At 41.0% G+C, this 16,978-nt stretch overlaps 2 protein-coding genes across 3 annotated transcripts in view; one reads left to right on the top strand and one right to left on the bottom strand.

Annotated features, from left to right (window-relative positions):
- Positions 1–5,098, bottom strand: part of eml2 (EMAP like 2) — a 33,997-nt gene extending 28,899 nt beyond the window's left edge. Inside the window, exon 1 of the mRNA XM_061047140.1 lies at positions 4,817–5,098. Within this exon, the coding sequence (XP_060903123.1) occupies positions 4,817–4,940 (124 nt within the window). The 5' untranslated portion in view covers positions 4,941–5,098. The remainder of the gene's footprint in view (positions 1–4,816) is intronic.
- Positions 5,099–7,396: 2,298 nt separating this feature from the next.
- rhbdd1 (rhomboid domain containing 1) lies at positions 7,397–13,387 on the top strand. Of its 2 annotated transcripts, XM_061047131.1 has the most exons (8): positions 7,397–7,473; positions 8,397–8,561; positions 8,681–8,960; positions 10,882–11,014; positions 11,425–11,513; positions 12,004–12,069; positions 12,544–12,687; positions 12,794–13,387. In XM_061047131.1, the coding sequence occupies exons 2-8, from the start codon at positions 8,409–8,411 to the stop codon at positions 12,907–12,909; spliced, it is 981 nt and encodes a 326-aa protein (XP_060903114.1). In that variant the 5' UTR covers positions 7,397–7,473; positions 8,397–8,408; the 3' UTR covers positions 12,910–13,387. The 2 variants fall into 2 exon arrangements, with proteins under 2 accessions (XP_060903114.1, XP_060903116.1); XM_061047133.1 differs by lacking the exon at positions 7,397–7,473 and having other exon boundaries at positions 12,544–12,706.
- The last annotated feature ends 3,591 nt before the right edge of the window (positions 13,388–16,978 follow it).

Here is a 16,978-nt window from a genome sequence, read left to right as displayed (position 1 = left end):
CAGGCGGAAATTTGCGGCGCAGCCACTTGCAGTCGGATCGATCACGCCCCTAATTCTGCATAACTCATGTCATTCATAAAATCTAAACCGCTGATTCATAACAGAATTCAGTCCCCGCACAGTGTGTGTGCTGATGAAGACATGAACTATATGTTTTGTACCAGGCTGTGAGTGTGAACATGTATATTTCTGCTGTCCTGCTGATGTGGGTTTGTGAATGACAGCTTTTATTTGCCGGTCTCAAGTGGACACTCGAGGAACTGCAGGTTGTTGCACTTTCACGTTGGCTTCATTTTTCAACACCTGAGGTCGTCGCTTGCTCAAACTACATTTGATACCAATTTTTCATCAATTTGCATCATAGGGGATGTATCAGTTCAGCAGACATGGTACTAAAGAGAACTGAGAGTACTAAGAGAGCAGACTACAGAAAGGTGAAGCGTCACCTGTTTTAACCTTTGAATTGATCTGAAGGACTGTGAGGAATGCTCAGCTGTTCACAAAACCCTGATTAAAAACCTGTTGGGTAAACTGATAGCAGACAGTTTTCTTCTCTTTTGTTTCTCACAGTTCAACAATTTAGAGATTTCCACGAGAAGCAAACATTTCTTCTCAATCAGCTGTGAGCTAAGTGAGGTTCTCCATACAGAGGTGATAAATCACAGGTCTGTGCAGCAGTGCAGTGTGTGTGTGTGTGTGTGTGTGTGTGTAACACTGCAGCATCCACATGACTCAGGCGTTCACTGCCTCACTCATTTTCATCTCAATCAGCTTGAAGAACAGAGAGTACTCTAACAGGCACTCAGAACACATCCATACAACCACAACCACTGTGTAGATAGATGATGTTTAAAAAGAGCCGTCATGCATGAAGTTTGTTTTTCAGCGTACACAGATTTCATCTCTGATGTGTCTTTACAGATATTTCACAAAGATGGATGATAAAGTACGACTCCTCCTCCTTCTCCTCTTCCTCTCCTCCTCCCTGTCCTTCTCCTCCTCTTCCTCCTCCTTCTCCTCTGCCTCTCCTCCTCCCTGTCCTTCTCCTCCTCTTCCTCCTCCTTCTCCTCTGCCTCTCCTCCTCCCTGTCCTTCTCCTCCTTCTCCTCCTCCTTCCCCTCCTCCTTTCCTACGTCCTCCCCTCCTCCTCTTCCTCCTCCTCCTTTCCTACCTCCTCCCCTCCTCCTCTTCCTCCTCCTCTCTCTCCTCCTCCTTCTTCTCCTCCTTCTCCTCCTCCTCCTCTCTCCTCCTTTCCTACCTCCTCCTCCTTCTCCTTTCCTACCTCCTCCTCTTCCTCCTCCTTCTCTCTCCTCCTTCTCCTCCTCTCTCTCCTCCTCTTCCTCCTTCCCCTTCCCCTCCTTCTCCTCCCCCCGACCCCCTCCTCTTCCTCCCCCTCTTCCTCCTCCTCCTCCTCTTCCTCCTCCTCTCTCTCCTCCTCCTTCTTCTCCTCCTTCTCTCTCCTCCTTTCCTACCTCCTCCTCCTTCTCCTTTCCTACCTCCTCCTCTTCTTCCTCCTCCTCCTTCTCTCTCCTCCTTCTCCTCCTCTCTCTCCTCCTCTTCCTCCTCCTCCTTCCCCTTCCCCTCCTTCTCCTCCCCCCGTCCCCCTCCTCTTCCTCCCCCTCTTCCTCCTCCTTCTCCTCCTCCTCTCTCTCCTCCTCCCCTCCTCCTCTTCCTCCTCCTCCTCCTTCTCCTCCTCCTCCTCCTCCTCTCTCTCCTCCTCCCTCCCCCCTCCTCCTACTCCTCTTCTCCCTCCTCCTCTTCCTCACCCTGCTGCTGCTGATCACATTAAATCTGAGAGTGAAAGACTAAACCACAGTGAGAATGATGAGAGCAGAAACAACGGGTAGAAATCTCAAACATAGTAGACCCCCACAAAAACGTTCTGACAGTGGGGGGGGGGGGGGGGGGGGGGGGGTTACTGAGCTTTACTGTAGTGTTGGCAGTAACCCAACACGGCCATTAGGGGGCTGCGTGGAGCAGATTTAAATCAATTAGGAGATTAGGGAGAGTATTTATTCAAGCTGTCTGACCACTGCAGGGACTTTCCTCAGAGACTTTTAAAAGAGCTCAGGGTGATGTCATCATGAGGAGAAGGGACTTAATGAAGTCTATTAGGTCTTTAGGGTGGGCCTTTCAGCGCTGGACATTTCTGATTAGTGGAGTACAGTTGTACCTTTAATTTCCTTGATAGAAGCTTTTAATTTTCAATCACTCATGTGTGCTGTGCTTTAAGGGACGGTGCTGTTCTCTTGATGCTCGTTGGGAAGGAGTGAAAAGTCTAGTTTCCTGCTCCTCAGAGTCCCATCTGGTTGGAGTTTATCTCTGCAGATCATTCAGATAAAGTCATTAACTCAGTTAAAGGAGCTCTACTGAGTCATTATCTTACCTTACATTACACAGAGCCTCATACCAGACATCTGATCAGACTGTTACACCTCTTTAAAAAGGCACAGAGCGGACAGAGTGTTTTTTGGCTTGAGGTGTGACCAGGTGTCCGAGGAGAGCAGATCTGATGATCGCTCTGTATGAGGCTCTCTGGTTACGGACAGGGCGCAGATGGCAGAGGACGAGACAGACTTGCAGAAAAGAAAGAAAGCAGACTGATGGACACGACGAAAAATAAAGAAGTCAGATGAATACTCTCCACTCGGCTCGGTTTAGTCTACAGCAGCATCCCGGCACAGTGAACATCTCAGCACTGTTTGCATCCTGGCTTCTTTACCACAAAAGGTTTTCACTTAGAGTAGAAATCAGCTGATATTGAAACCTGATTTGATACCATGGCAACAAAAATACAAGTCCTAGGCGACATATACTGAGTGATTTCTTATTTTTATATTACAGAAAAAACTGGTCATAAGATAATGAATCCTCCACTCTACAACTAAAGAAAGGTTTTCATCTGACATTCATGCAATCTGAAAATGTCAACAGAGAATGTCTTCTCAACTCAATCTTAATCTGAGTCTTGGGTAAACCTTTAAAACTCAAAGTCTAAACTCAACCTGGTTAAAGAGATAGAGGATTTGGCTCGTCTTTTAAGCCCCGACAGAATATTTAGTGGTCCTTTCAATCGGAAAATAAGGAAAATTGTCACATTTACTCGGATTGAGAGGCCAAAAAATCATATAAATACTTGATAAATGTGCCTGGAGTATCACAGACTGCACGGTGTTTAACAAATGTATGAAGGGCAGACAAAACAGCGTTCTTCACGGAACAATAAGAAATGACTCCCAGGTGAAGCAGCCGACCATCTGTCACCATGAGCTCGTCTGTAACCTGCAGCTGATCTTACATTTTGTATCTGTGTTTTCTATTTGACTGTCAGCCTTTGCTTATCCAGGGTGAAGCTCAGCGAGGTGACCTTGTGCTTTTCTTACAGTTTCAGTAAAATATGAATGTCTGAGGGATCGGCGGGAGGTTTTTTGGATCACAGCACTCACCAAATGGCTTTAAGTGGCACATGTTACATCTTGGATAACAAACACCAGACTCCCATGACCCCTCGCTGTCTCTGCACCTGCTGCTCAATATGGCCGTCTGTGACGTTTAGTGGACTGTGGGGGGACAGAGGGCCGCTCCACACACAGTTCACTCCTCCTGACTAACAGCATCAGCAGCTAACATGTATTCAAGTGGCTGAGTGAGATGAACGGTCCAACAGCTGGAGGAAACAACACCTTCCTGCTCCACTGGCAAGACACTCATTTGACTAATCAGCCCACAATCCTCCATTGTCACCACAGATATGATCCGACCTGCATTACATCAGGAGCGGGTGTATTTGCATCGTATTTGTAAAGCGGGATGTGACAGATAAGGCTGCATCGTGCATTCAAATCCAAGATCCAATATCAAAGCAATAATGTGATCATGTAACAAGATTCTCTTTCATGACGACAACCAGCATAAGTCCGAGCCTGTCAGGTTTTTAGAGACGCTGGGTGTTTTGTAGCTGTGGACTGAGAGGAAGTTCAGTCATGACTCGGACTCAGTGGCACCTGCAAACTTCATCAAAAAGGTACAGACACCACACACACGCTGTAATGTTGCACGGTGACACCAAAAACACTGCAGCAGAACATCAACTAAAGCACCTGGTCTCATTGATGGCTGGACTGAAACGCCTTATTTCTTCCATAATGTCAGTGCATTAAGAGAAACTACCAAATTAAAAAAACATGATTAAAATATATTCTATGCTTCATATCACCTGGTTCTTCTTTTGCATATCGGGTATCGCAGCCAACAGCAGGCTGTCTATTCAAACACATAGTGGTGTTTAGAGTCAGGAGGAATATGTCCATATTTTCACAATTATTCAATTAAAAAAAATGCAGGAAAATATCCTAAAAAGCTTAAAATAAAACATAAAATAAAATGACACTAATTTAACAATTATTCAATTAATAAAATGCAGGAAAATATCCTAAAAAGCTTAAAATAAAACCGAAAGTAAAAAAAAAAAAAAAAACGAAAAAATGACACTAATTTAACAATTATTAAATTAAAAATATGCAGGAAAATATCCTAAAAAGCTTAAAATAAAACAGAAAATAAATAAAACGAAAAAAATGACACTAAAATAATCTATTATAATCAAATAAACCTTTGAATTTAACGACATGTATTTATGATGCATCCAATCCGGCTTCTCATGAGATCACCAACCACAATGTGAGGACGTGTTTCTATCAAATCAATAAAAATGTTTATCAACACATCTTTGGGTGAATTTGTTTGCATTTTAAAAACACATATGAGGTCGTTGTTTTCTGTAAGTGTCAGCTGAGGTGAAGGAGAAGCTTGCTCACCGTTGTTGCAGTACTGTAGCAGCAGGTTGGTGCTGTCATACAGGCTCCCACACGAAGCTATCCGCTCAGACATCATTCCCTCTTTTCTTTTCCCCTCTTTCCTCCCAGCTCTCCCTCTTGTCATCCGCTCCTTCTTCTTCTTCTTCTTCTTCTTCGTCTTCCTTTCAGCCCTCTCCGTCTCTTCTTCTTCTTCTTCTTCACGTCGTCGCCCCGTCCCGTCTCCTCCACATTCATAAACTGACAAACAAACACACACCTGTACCTGCTCCAGCTTCCCCCTCTCTACTCTCCCGCTCCGGCTCCGGCACAATGTAGGCAATCATGCTCGATACTATACAGTCCATTTCAACTTCCGTTTTTCAAAATAAGGGTACAACTTTTCCAGACGATCTTGAAATTTACATCTCAACACTTCTACAACAGATTTGGTAGACTTACTCTCAATAAAATCGTGCTTTTATATTCTTGATCTAACATAAGATGTAGGTCTACTATTTTACAGTTCCCAAATTCCAACCCCATTGGATTTATTTGTAAAGTTTGAAATGTAGGCTTACCCAAATTAAAAACATTGTTATTCTGCTGTGCCGGAAATGAGGGGAATTATCTTTATCTTTTACACTATCTGGTAGACATTTTTTGACACTTAAATTTTTTTTAGAAGGCTATTCAAGTGGGCCAATTACGCAGTTCCCATTCAATTAAAATTAAAGTCTCACTTTTGGAGATGTATTTTGCTTCTATCAGCTTTTTCCCCCTAAACAACGTAGAAAACATTTGATTTTTTATTTTATTTACTCGTGTTACCATTTAATGCATGTATGATCTTATTTTGAAAGACAGAACAATGCGTGTTCCGGTATGAATCTATCTGACTCTGGTTGACTTGACGAAAAGATCCTCGCCTGTGTCTTCTTACCGCTGTTACTATAGCAACAGCCTCTTCGCCAGCTCCAGTTGGTGATCAGTTAAAGGCGGTGGAGACACTGGGCTGAATGTTACTGGTTGAACTGGGGGTTTAATGTGAATAAAGCACGAACTGGTTGAGTTGGTCGTAGACAGAATCCTTTAACAGGCTGAGGTTTAAGTTTGTTAATGAGAAAGACGATCCTGGTGTCGTTGTGGTTCTGCATATTTAACCAGGAAACGATGCCAAAGACTATTCAGGGAGGCAAGAGGGTTCACTCCTACGACTGTAACATGACATCATACTCTGACAAACTCTTATTTTATATGGGTTGGGAAATTGTAGAGTATTGATTAATAGACCAGGACAGATCAGCCGATAAATCTATTTAATATTCCTCACAGCAGGTGATAAAAGTAAAAGTCTTAAAAATTGACTGAGTGTCAAATTTAAAGTAGAATACTAAAAAACAATATAACCTATTTAACATACAGAAACAAACGCACCATGTTAACACCTAAATAAAATCCCGAATTTCCCCACTGGGGATCAATAAAGTATAATCTAATATTTTCTGATATGATGTCGTTATCATTTTGCTGCCTCATATTAAAAACAAGCGAGTTTACTGCCCACTAGTGGTTATTGTCAAGTTGACATCAATGTAAGTGACACGACATATCATACTTCCGGTTTTACATAGATTTAAAAACATGTGATTTGTACATAGATTATAAAAAAAAAAAAATTGAGCTACTTCTGAAACAGTAGCCATGGGAACAGCAACATCCCAGCAAGCCTTTGTCTTTTTCTAATTTTATACTCTCAAGTGAAATGTGTTCTTACATTACCCCCACGCTAGTTTTTTTTTTCCTCTTGAAATGTGAACACTGAAAACATGTTTTAACTAACCCTCAGAGAGCGAGAATAAGTCTGGAGTTTTTCATATAAGCCTGTGTCGACTAGTCTAAGTCTAGCTAACCACTACTGCCTGAACATATATCACACATCATGCACACACTCAGATTAAATGACAACATACATTTTACATTTCCCTTTTGTTTGAAATTTTTATTTATTTTTTGGTTCTTTGGTCAGCTTGTGCCCTGTAAGCCCTAACCCTTGAGTCCTCTGCCTCCTTCCCCCTCAGCTGCCACAACTGGACCCCCCATCCTATGGATGGAAAAGGGCACAAGCCCTGAACTATTGAAACTATCCCTCCAGGATCCTGATGATTTAGCTTTGTGTCGACTGATATAAAACAGTTATATTATCAGTTATTTTACCATTTGCCTCTAACACGGTTTGACGAAATTTAATATATTATTTAGACTTTACTTGTTTCTGGAAATAAAACTACTACGTGATCTGGTCTAATTTGAAATGATTATGATTATGATTATGATTATTATTATTATTATTATTATTATTATTATTATTATTATTGTTGTTGTTGTTGTTGTATTATTATTATCATTATTATCATAATTATTATTATTATTATTATTATTATTATTATTATTATTATTATTATTTGTTATTATATGCTTTGGCAATATATTTACACATTCATGCCAATAAAGCTAATTGAATTGAATAATGTAGTTCCTCTTTTTGACCACTGGAGGGCAGTAAACACAAATTTTCCATATTATGCTCACTGCATTTAGATCCGTGATGCGCCTGCGCCAACTGCGTACCTTTGTTGTGGTAATGTGACAGCTTACTCACCGCCACCAACAGTTGTCAGGTAGGATAAATAATACTTCATGACTTATTAAAACGCAGCAGTTGCAGTGCGATTTCGGGAAAGTACAGAGTGGTACAATTGGTTAAATTAAGAAAAACTTAAAAAAAAAAAAAAAACTCGTACTCGGAAGCGGAAATACTGTAATTTACGCTTTATGATACCGCGGGATAGGAGTCTTCTAGAAATGATGAAATACGAAGAAATAAACTCTGCAGACGTAAACCTTAGATTTGTATAAGTAAAAGTTTGCATGTGTTTTTATTGACGACGTCAAAGCATTACCCAAAGTATCCCGGATGTAATTTTCTCACAGCTGTGGTCTGCAAAATTCCTGAAGAGCGACTGAACTGAACTCAGTAAGTTTAAAGATAGTTACAGATATGATGGGGATACAGTTGTCTATTGAGGGTTTCCATTTGTTATAAATACTTAATAATTGACGTTTTGCTAAAAAAAATAAAACTTGGTGCTTGGTTATGAACTGGCTCAGGTTGTTTGTTGTTGTTTTTTTAGGGGGATTTTAGTCAATCATCATCTGTTTGTGACCACGTGTTTAATCAGGAAATAAATCATTAAATAGATATTTAATAAACAGAAACCCCTTTTTCCAAATATGGGTCACATAATATCCAAGGGTGTCTATTTAAAGGCTTTGATAAAAGTTTCCTACAGCTCACTGGTCACTTTTTAATAAAACGATAAGATTTGACATCATGACTCCTTATTGTCTTGTTTTGTCTCAGTGATTTTGATATTCAGTCTAAGTGGTGAATCCAGCTCCTGCAGACTCTTTTAGTCTTTAGCCTTGACTTGGATCATCCATAACACTCTTTTTAAAAAGTGAGTCTCCTTCTTGCTACCAGAGAGCAGGACAGCTCAGTTTCATCGTCTTTGCGGATAATCTTTTAGTTTTCTCCTTCCAGGTTGTGTTCAGAATGCGGAACCGCCCGAGGGGATCCCATCTGGGCCTGCTGCTCCTGGCCTCCCAGCTGTTCCAGGTGGGCTTGGACAACGTACCTCCCGTCACCCTGGCTGTTCTGGGACTCAATACGTACCTTTACCTGTTCCCTGCAGCTCCTCTGATGAAGGTAATGCATCGATACAACACAGGCAGAGGTTATTATTAAGACTATTTCAGAATGATAAAGTAGTCATTGAGCGGATATTTGAAGCACTAATGTGAAAATTACAACCTGTCCACTCCTAGGCCTGTGTGAGTGTCCAGCAGGCGTACTGGTTTAGAGACTGGCGCCGCCTCCTGCTGTCCCCGCTGCACCACGTCGATGATTGGCACCTCTACTTCAACATGGCGTCCTTCCTTTGGAAAGGGATCCATCTGGAAAGACGTCTGGGTGGAGCCTGGTTCGCCTACCTGCTGTCAGTCTTCTCTCTGCTCACAGGATTGGTCTACCTGGTGCTGGAGGCGGGGCTGACGGAGCTGACCCAGGATCAGTCCTACAGCATGGTCTGTGCTGTTGGCTTCTCAGGTACGGACGACTCTGGCAAACTGATGTACAGAATAGAAATAGGACTGTTGTTGTAAAAGACGAAGTCAACAGAAAAATAAGGCCAAAAAAAAAAATAATAATAATAATTTTATTTATATAGCACCTTTTAAAAACACAGGTTTACAAAGTGCTTTGACAAACAAGAACAAACTAAAGCAAACACAGAAGAACATAAACAACAGCAAGAACATAACAAATGTAAAATACTCAAAATAATTAAATACAATTCAACAGAAAAGAACCCAAAGTGCACGATACCCAACAGACATATATAACCAGACCATCACAAGAACCATCATAAGAACCATCATAAGAACCATCATAAGAACCATCACAAGAACCATCATAAGAACCATCACAAGAACCATCACAAGAACCATCACAAGAACCATCATAAGAACCATCACAAGAACCATCATAAGAACCATCACAAGAACCATCATAAGAACCATCATAAGAACCATCACAAGAACCATCACAAGAACCATCATAAGAACCATCACAAGAACCATCATAAGAACCATCATAAGAACCATCACAAGAACCATCATAAGAACCATCATAAGAACCATCATAAGAACCATCACAAGAACCATCATAAGAACCATCACAAGAACCATCATAAGAACCATCATAAGAACCATCACAAGAACCATCATAAGAACCATCATAAGAACCATCACAAGAACCATCATAAGAACCATCACAAGAACGATCACGAGAACCATCACAAGAACCATCACAAGAACCATCATAAGAACCATCACAAGAACCATCAGAAGAACCATCATAAGAACCATCACAAGAACCATCATAAGAACCATCATAAGAACCATCACAAGAACCATCATAAGAACCATCACAAGAACCATCACAAGAACCATCATAAGAACCATCATAAGAACCATCACAAGAACCATCATAAGAACCATCATAAGAACCATCACAAGAACCATCACAAGAACCATCACAAGAACCATCATAAGAACCATCACAAGAACCATCACAAGAACCATCATAAGAACCATCACAAGAACCATCACAAGAACCATCACAAGAACCATCACAAGAACCATCATAAGAACCATCATAAGAACCATCACAAGAACCATCACAAGAACCATCATAAGAACCATCACAAGAACCATTTATAAGAACCATCACAAGAACCATCACAAGAACCATCATAAGAACCCAACAACACGAGCTGAGACCAAGAGGACCAAAGATTTAAAAAGATGTAAGAAACTAAAAGAGATAAAAGCAAATCAAAAGATAACAGCAATAAGAAGGTAAGAGCAGGAAAAGAAATAGAAACAAGTGGTTAAAGGATAAAAAAAAAACTATAATATTAATAATAATAAAAAGTAAATATAATATAAAACATAAATAGACAAAGTAAGTAAGATAAGAAATGACCAAGTTAAAACATAAGAGGAGTTAAGATAAGAGCATAAATAAAAGAACAGTAAGAAGTAAAAGAAAAGAAAAATAGTCAAACCAGTAAGAAAAGACTTTAAGAAGACGACATCACATAAAAGTATGTTCTAAGAAGAGATTTAAAAGAATCTGTGAGTCTTATTTCATAGAAATACAGCAAAGTGTTTATAAAGATAAAAGTTCAAAAAGCAAATGTTTTACATGTTTTATTTGTTAGACTAAATGTTATCCTGTAACAAGTTTTCTTTTATGACGGAGTTACATTTAATTATTATAAATTATATTTATCCAAGCAGCATTGTTGTGTCGTCTTCACTTCATTTCTGTACATTTGTTGTCTTGTTTTGACATTCTTGTTGCTTTTTCTGCGTTTTTTCTTTCCTAAAGCGATACAACATTGATGTATCTTAATCACAATTCTTTTCTCCTTCTTTTAACGGTTGGTTCATTGTGTTTCTAGGCGTCCTGTTCGCTCTGAAGGTGCTCAATAACTATTACCACCCTGGAGGAGTGACATATATGATGGGGTTCCCTGTGTCCAATCAGTACGCTAGCTGGGCTGAGCTCGTGCTAATCCACATAACTTCACCTGGGTGAGCTTTTTTCACCAAAATGCAGAATCCATTAGCTAACCGTAGCAGCATCAACCCTCCATTTAATGCATGTTGATGCACACTAGCACTGCCAACACATGCTGTTCAACCAAGTCTTTTAAACCGGGGTTTCTGTAGAAAGCCTTGAGAGTATGAGAGGATTTTAAAGACCAGAGAGCTGATTTTGAGAAACACTAAAGGAGGAGTACTTTGTTTAAAGTCACAGAACAATATCTAACCCTGACAGAAACATTTGAACCTTTCTATCAGACCCCTCTAACATTTTGAGCTCAGGTCTGACTCTCAAACACTTGACCTGTAACCACTTACAGTGAGATGCTATTCTCCAATGTGTCCACCAGATGGCAGTGTTTCACAAGTTAAAGATAACTTGTTCTCTTCTTCTCCAGGACTTCTTTTGTTGGTCACCTGGCAGGTATCCTGGTGGGTCTGCTCTACACTGCTGGACCACTGAAGACCATCATGAAGAAATGTGCAGGTCTGACTTGTGTGTGTGTGTGTGTGTGTGTGTGTGTGTGTGTGTGTGTGTGTGTGTGTGTGTGTGTGTGTGTGTGTGTGTGTGTGTGTGTGTGTGTTGTCTTCATTCATATTGTATGATTTCAAAAACAAAATGACACAAGTTGATTATTTCTGAAGCCTTAAAATTAATATTTTTCACGACAAAGATGTGATTCATGACATTTCCCTGAGGCCGCTCGTATTTCAGTCTTCATCAGTATTGTTTATTTAAAGAATTTAAAACACCAGTGACATCTTTGAGAGCATGTAAATGCTAAATGGACTTGAGCTTGTATAGCTTTTCTAGTCTTCTGACTGCTCATCGAGAGACGACCGACTGTACCACTGAGCCACAGCCGCCCATGTGCAAAGCTGTGTACCTCAGTTTAGATTTAAATATGATTAAAATGTTGAACTTACTCTTTCTTTGTACTGAAAAAAATCCCGTTTGCATATTTTCATGAGTCCAGCGCTTGTGACATCAAACGGATATAACTCCCGACCCGGTGTGAACTTCAGCTCTTCAGGCTCTTCAGGTACTGCACGCTCACACACATTTATTTAACTTACACACAGTATGGACTGCATCACAGGACTTTGAACTTATGTAACCTGGGTGTGATCACCAGGGGTGGGAATCACCACAGGCCCCTCGATACGATATCATCATGATACCTTAATCACGATTGGATTTCATTGAGGTTTTTAAACATTTTGTGATATGCTCAGAATTGCGATTATTAAGAAGACGACATCACATAAAAGCAAGTCTGTAAAAGTATGAAGGGTTATGTACACTTCATGTATACAGTCGATACACAGAACAGATCAAGTTGCAGAAAAACTCAACATTAATTTAAAATCAACTTTTGAAAGTTTGACACCTTTAGTAGAAATCGTCAATTTTTTTTTTTTCATTTTCTTTCTTTCTTTGTGTTTAATGTGTGTGTGTGTGTGTGTGTGTGTGTGTGTGTGTGTGTTTGCGTCCTCCTTGCGTCCTTTCCTTGCAGGCTACAGAAGCACTGGTGGAGGATACTCAGGATACCATCAGTATGCACCCAATGATGCATCACCTCCTTCATCATCTTACTCAGGAGGACTGACTGAAGAAGAGCAGCTAGAGGCGGCCATCAGAAACAGTCTGAATGAGAGGGGTGAGGGAGAAGAGGAGGGGTCAGAGTGACACTGAACTCCTAAAACTTTTTACAATTCAGCTTCAGTTTCAAGTATTTTTTTAAATCCTGCATTGTTTTGTTTCAGGACAAACCAATCAGAGAGGAGCTCCTCCGCCTCCTCCTCCTTACGGTTTCCACCTCCCACCGGAGGCCAGCGCTGAGGATATCAGGATGCGGAGACTGAGGAGGTTCGACAGCTGATCTGCTCGGCAGCCAATAGGAAGAAGGTTTTACGTGACAGAACAGAAGAAGAAGAAGAACTCTTTCCTGAAGACTGACCTAAAACTTCAAACTTTGACATGCTGAAGTAGAGCGGCCTGAATGAGAAGGTCAAACCACACAGTGCGACACATAAAGCAGCTCATTGGCTGTGTGGAGCTGTGATGTCACGTTGGTCTGAGTGTTACCAAAGAGATGTCTGCCTTAGAAAGCTGCTTGTGTGTTATTACTACAGAGTTCATATATGTTGATGAGCGGCTTTGGGCGCAGCAGTGAAGTTCTCTTCCAGTTTGCTGAATTTAAAGCAAAGAAAAAGGGAAAACTATTCAAAAAGGTAATTTCTTAAATCAATTTAGAAACAGGAACTAAAAACATATTAAATGAGTTCTTACTGTTTTCAATTCGAAAAGCATCTTTGTAAAAATGTAATTATATAAAATGTTTTCTTTATTCAACCACATCTGACTGTCTACGTCTGATTTGAGAACTGCGACCCGCCTGCCTGAGCTTTTCTCAGTGGCGTCTTTTGATCCGGGGTCTAGATGGAGAAAAAACTGTGGAATCAGCCTTTCTGTGTTCTCGCACTTAGGAAAAAGTTTTCCCATCTCTTCAATTTGAAATCTCTGGAGATGTTGTATTTTGGGGCTTTTTGTGCCTTTATTGGAGAGAGAGAGAGAGAGGACAGTGGATAGAGTTGGAAATTGGGGCGAGCGAGAGAGAGTGGGGAAATCGTGCGGGAAAAGAGCCGCAGGTCGGATTTGAACCTCTGCACATGGGACGCATGAGATAACCACTTGTCCACTGGCTCTCTCTTCCCCCCCCATTCTGCTGCTTCTAAAGCATCATTGAAAAACCATGTTGGCCATCTTCAAGCAGATATGAAGCGTTAGTTTAAATGTTAAACTGGATGTTTTCATGAGATGAATCTGAATAATAAAGTATTTTTTAAAGTAGGTTCACCTGATAGAAACCAGCAGCATGTCTTACAGGGCCAAAACAACCTCCCCAGGGTCCCCGATGTAGGAACCAGTGTGACGTATTGGAGTCTGACTCAAAGATCTTTGACTTTTCCCTTTACGTAAAAGGGAATTATATTTAAATGATACCCTGCCATCTTCCCACCCAACAGTAGTAAAACAGTAAAACATTACAGGATGAACTCTACATTTGCCTTTTGAAGGATAAGAAGAGGACATAAGCTAACAAACAAGAAGGGCTTTCAGTATAACAAGAAAATGTTTATTTCAGAAACATATGAGAGGGCGCATTTTCTCTCTCTCCAGTCCCCTTATTGCAGCATGTAGAAATCTGGATACAAACAAAAATGAATCTGAGAATCTGGATAATTATGACTCTGCTTGCACTTAGTGTAAATTGTCTTTGTCTCATGTTTTAAAGGTCAAACAGGACTGTAACTCCTAAGTGAACCGCACTGCTCAACTCCACTCTGTCACTGTTTTTTTTTTATAACGGCTGATGAAACAACTCAGCATCTCTCCACACATCTCAGTCCGTCAGAGCCCGTCTCCCTCCGGACACCTGAACACTTATTCATGTTTTTTTTCCTGCAGAAGATGGAAGACCTCATTGATGGTATGCATTTGAGTGGTTACTTTGTTCATGAATAACTGCTAAGTAAACGTTATCCCCCTGGAGGAGTGACCTCCAGTGTGTGTCAATATGGTGGTGTTTTGTCTGTTTGTCTTTTTACCTTGTTCGGTTTTACATTTGGGGTTTTTTATCTGGTTTGATTCATCTGTTCTCTAATGGACTCCTGAGTTATATTTAAAGACCATCCAGAATAGAGGAAACCAAATCATGTTTTCAGTACATGTTTCAAGAAGATTGGGTTCCCTATGATGTCGCTGATCCCTTCATATACATGTAGAGGATTCATCAAGACAGCTAGCGAAATCCTCCATGACCCAACACACATCCCTCAGTATTACAAAGATGCCGGTGTCTTCTTGCAAAGTGTCTTGAGATGATATTGGATCTCTCTACCAGGAGCCTTTAACATGTTGAGCTCAGGTCCAACTGGACTCTGGAAACTTAACTCCAACACTTGACCTGTTACTACATACAGTCAGATGCTATTAATCAAAGTGTCCACCAGATGGCAGTGTTTCACAAGTTAAAGTAATAATAATACATGCTCTCTTCTTCTGTTGGTCACCTGGCAGGTATCCTGGTGGGTCTGCTCTTTGCTGCTGGACCACTGAGGACTATCATGAAGGAATGTGCAGGTCTGACTTTGTGTACGTGTGTGTAGATGTGTGTGTGTGTGTGTGTGTGTGTGTGTGTGTGTGTGTGTGTGTGTGTGTAGATGTGTGTCCCAATTTAGGATTTAAACACTTCATGGCACTATTTCTTAAGCTATGGAAGAAATATTTTTCCGGATTTTTTTGTGTGATTAGGGGTGATTTAAGTCTTGTATTTCCATCATTGCAGCTCTCGTTACAAACACTATTCATATGTTTAATGACTTTAAAATCTTAAAAAGAATGATAACATTTGAGATAATCCTGTGAGCTCGCCTTAGTTTAGATTTTTACTCCAAAATGCCTCTAACAGCACTTCTGTTGAAGGCAAGTCTGTTTGTATACGTTGAGACATTTTTATACTTTGTTAATCCCTGAGGAGAAATTCTGGTTTACGTTCTGACACGGCATGTCTCTCTCAATAACAGGCCCAAGATACACAAACAGGAAGTAGTATGAACATGCATTAATGGAGAGATGTCAGAGTGAGGCTGCTACACGGGGTGTGCACCAGAGCTGTTCATTGGCTTGCTCAAGGGCACCTCTGCAGTTCTCAGGAAGTGATTTGGCAACTCTCCAGCAACAAGACCGACTTCCACACTTTGGTCTGCACTTGAACCAGCGACCCTCTGGTTCACAACCCAAGTCCCATACAGTCCCAAAACACTATATACCTCTCGTCCCGGTGTGTCTTCTGCTCTTCAGGTACTAAGCTTTTTTTTTTTAAAGTCTAACAGCATTAGAATAAATCCTTGTTGACTTGAAGAGATTTCTTGAAGAATTACAAATGTTGTGGATTCCCATTGAAAATGACTTTTTGATCACTTTTCAACAAATTGAGTGAAAACAGTAAAAACTGACCTTCAGTTGATCCTGCCAGTAATCTAAATCTGTGTGTCCCTCGCCTTCTGGGCCATTGAGCTAAAATCAGTGAGCAACAAACTTACTGACCGATTGTGAACTTCTTCTTTCCTCTGAAGTAAAAACATTATTATAGGGACCGTCTCCGTTTAGACTCCAGACTTTAAAACATCAACTCTGTGGGCCTGACAAAATTTAAAAAAAAGCGCTGTTGAATGAGTACATCGCTGGTTCCCGATTCCCTTGAAGCCCTGAGGCATCATGGGAAGGAAGTAGGGCATCTTAAATTAGAGGCAGGAATGCCAGCGAGCCATTTCTCCACATGGGTCTGAAACCGAGCCGCACTAGATCTACCATGCTCGTCCCAGCCCCTGCCGCTGCACCTCCAGCAGGAAGAGAGAAAGGTTGTGTGTTAATTACCCAGACTCAAAGTGACAGTAGGTGGCTGGAGAGCTGTTCTGACATCAGATGGATGTGACAGTTTGCATGGTTTGCTTTAGCATACTGCCAGGGGGAGCGTGGGAGCTGAGTGGAGCACAGGACCCTGGCAGAACATGAATAGGGGTGTCTGAAGACTGACAGCGGGTATGACAGGACGGGGACAGGGATGACACACACTGCACAGCAGACAGTGTTGCTGCAGTCTGGATGTGTGTGCAGCACTGCTGAACATTTAGGGCTTTAGTTGGCATTTTGCTGTATTTTATGTCTTTTTTTGTGTCTCTGGTTGTTGGTAAAGTATCTCCGTTTTTTTTCATCTTGTATCTCGTCTGTGTACCTAACAGACTGACTGACTTATCAGAGCTCACCTGTTGGGAACAAAACACCCGACCCTGGCTCAGGTGAGGAGGTCTGTTTCTGAAGTGATCCATTTCTTCTTATTATTAGACAGTTTGTCAGTCTGTCGGTAGCAAAATAAAAAAAAACAC

This window comes from Labrus mixtus, chromosome 9, assembly GCF_963584025.1.
Source record: "Labrus mixtus chromosome 9, fLabMix1.1, whole genome shotgun sequence".
Classification (NCBI taxonomy): domain Eukaryota; kingdom Metazoa; phylum Chordata; class Actinopteri; order Labriformes; family Labridae; genus Labrus; species Labrus mixtus.
The sequence above is the reverse complement of the archived record's forward strand: the minus strand, read 5'-3'. Positions and strand labels throughout refer to the sequence as shown.